At 33.7% G+C, this 2,012-nt stretch overlaps 1 protein-coding gene across 1 annotated transcript; it reads left to right on the top strand.

Moving 5' to 3' along the window:
- Nucleotides 1-1,100: 1,100 nt before the first annotated feature.
- Nucleotides 1,101-1,651, top strand: LOC105109723 (uncharacterized). Its single transcript, XM_011004508.1, has one exon. It carries the CDS (start codon nucleotides 1,150-1,152, stop codon nucleotides 1,591-1,593), a length of 444 nt encoding a protein of 147 aa, XP_011002810.1. The 5' UTR covers nucleotides 1,101-1,149; the 3' UTR covers nucleotides 1,594-1,651.
- Nucleotides 1,652-2,012: the final 361 nt, after the last annotated feature.

Below are 2,012 nucleotides of genomic sequence, written 5' to 3'. Positions count from 1 at the left end.
ATTTGCTCAGGCTTCACCTTGATTTTAATAATGTCTATAGATCTAAATAGGTAGATTAACGCGGTGGTCAGTTTTAGTTTGATATAATAAAAATTGCTTTTTTCATATTCTTAAATTTAAACTTATCATTCTGATTTATAAATGTATCAGCTAAACATTTAATGTTATATCTTCCTCAACAGCTTACATTCTCAAAAATTTAGATGTAGACAGGTAAAAAATTCATTTGGCACGGCTGAGCTTGCCACCAGGTGAGATTAAGCTTTTTCCATGAAGATTGCAGGGTGCATGAGTGTATGTATGTGTGTGTGGTATCCATAGGTTTTAAACCCTGTCCGGCCAGTCAAATCGATCTAAAACCCGGCCGATCCAGAGTTGAAATTAGGTTAGATTGAAAAAAAAAATAAAGAAGAAAAAACTTGGTATAACTCAGTTGATCCAATGACCCTATTGATCCGGTAATACCTTATTAAAAATTCGGTTGCAACTCATTGATTTTTATTTTTTATTAAAATAATAACATTTTAATTTAAAAAAATTGATCATTATAACCTGATGACCCGATCAAAACCTACAATTCAGGTCTTAGATCGGACCAAGTCTGAAAACAATAATAATAACGATTATTTTTTAAAATGTTTTTTACTCAAAAATATATTTGAATAATATTATTTTATTTTTTAAAATTATTTTTTATATCATCACATTAATTTATTTTAAAAACACTGAAAAATATTAACTTTAAAAAAGTAAAAAAATTAATTTTTAAAATTAAAAAACAAACTCAATTATTCCCAGCAGCTGCGATTATGGTTAACGAACATGGCACCATGGCCCCACCTAGGCATCCAATAATTATAGTAAACAAAACAGAAGCACCGACCCTTAGCAGCAAGGCTGCTTCCCAAGGCATGGAAGACCAATCAGGAACTGACAGATATCACTTTAGATTTAAGGAACTAATATTTAAATCACTGCACCAAATATTCAACTGGACACGTGTCAGACTCACAACAAAGATCCAGCCTTGTCTAATTAGATCTTGACATCTTAGCATCCATCCGACCATCTATAAATACAGAACCAAAAACCTTGCACTTCTCCATCGCATTTTCTCATCTACTTTGATCAATCAAGAGCTTTTTAGCAATGGAGTCAGCTCCTCTTTGCTCCTCATTACTTCCTTCTTTCCCACAAAAACGCAGATATGGGCGTGGTAAGAGGTCAAGCGGCACGGTTGTTCTCGCTCCTCGGAGAGAGAACACCCAAGAGTGGCTGAGATATGGAGAGTTGCTCGTAGATGAAAGCATGCTTGTGCTGAGGAAACGCATTCGTGAAATGAAAATGGTGGAGAGAAATTATGAGCCTCCAGAAGAGTGGATGGAGTGGGAGAAGCAGTGCTCTACATCCTACGACGAGTTTATATGTAAGTTTGTAGGGTTTTTGCAATTGCATTTGATGAATACAAGGCCTAGTTTGGCCCTAGGAATGCTTTTGCTAGTTACAATGAGCGTCCCGGCATCAATGGTCATGATTTCCCAACAATTGATGGAGGCAACATGTGGAGTCTTGTCAACCTTTCATGGAGGTTGATGAGGTGTTTAATATTCTTTCTTTTCTTAGAGTAGGTCCATGGAATATATTTATGTAAATGGAAATTAAAAAAAATGTATAGATTTTATTTTATTAAGTAATTTGTTTAATTTTTTTTTATTTATATGGAGTGTCCGAGCCAGCTTATACGCACCACAATTAATCCCCACAGCTCACACGATTAATTCTATTTTTTCATTTCTTGGTTGGAAGAGTATCAAATTGATTGGTATAATTGCCTTGATTTTGATTTCGCTATTTAATTTACGGTTATTAACAAATATATTGAGCAAATTAGTATCTTTTACATTGAATTGACTAGGAAAATGATTAAAATAACCCTAAAATAAACCGAAAAGATTTTTCGCCTAATATTTCAGCCAATATTCCAAGATTTCTTTTCTTTTATCTTAATCAAC

The sequence above is a fragment of the Populus euphratica genome, unplaced genomic scaffold (assembly GCF_000495115.2).
Source record: "Populus euphratica unplaced genomic scaffold, PopEup_1.0 scaffold277.1, whole genome shotgun sequence".
NCBI classification, from domain to species: Eukaryota; Viridiplantae; Streptophyta; class Magnoliopsida; order Malpighiales; family Salicaceae; genus Populus; species Populus euphratica.
The sequence above is the reverse complement of the archived record's forward strand: the minus strand, read 5'-3'. Positions and strand labels throughout refer to the sequence as shown.

What these genes read in the sequence shown, in the direction of transcription:
- LOC105109723 (XM_011004508.1), top strand. Translation starts at nt 1,150, where the DNA reads ATGGAGTCAGCTCCTCTTTGCTCCTCATTACTTCCTTCTTTCCCACAA.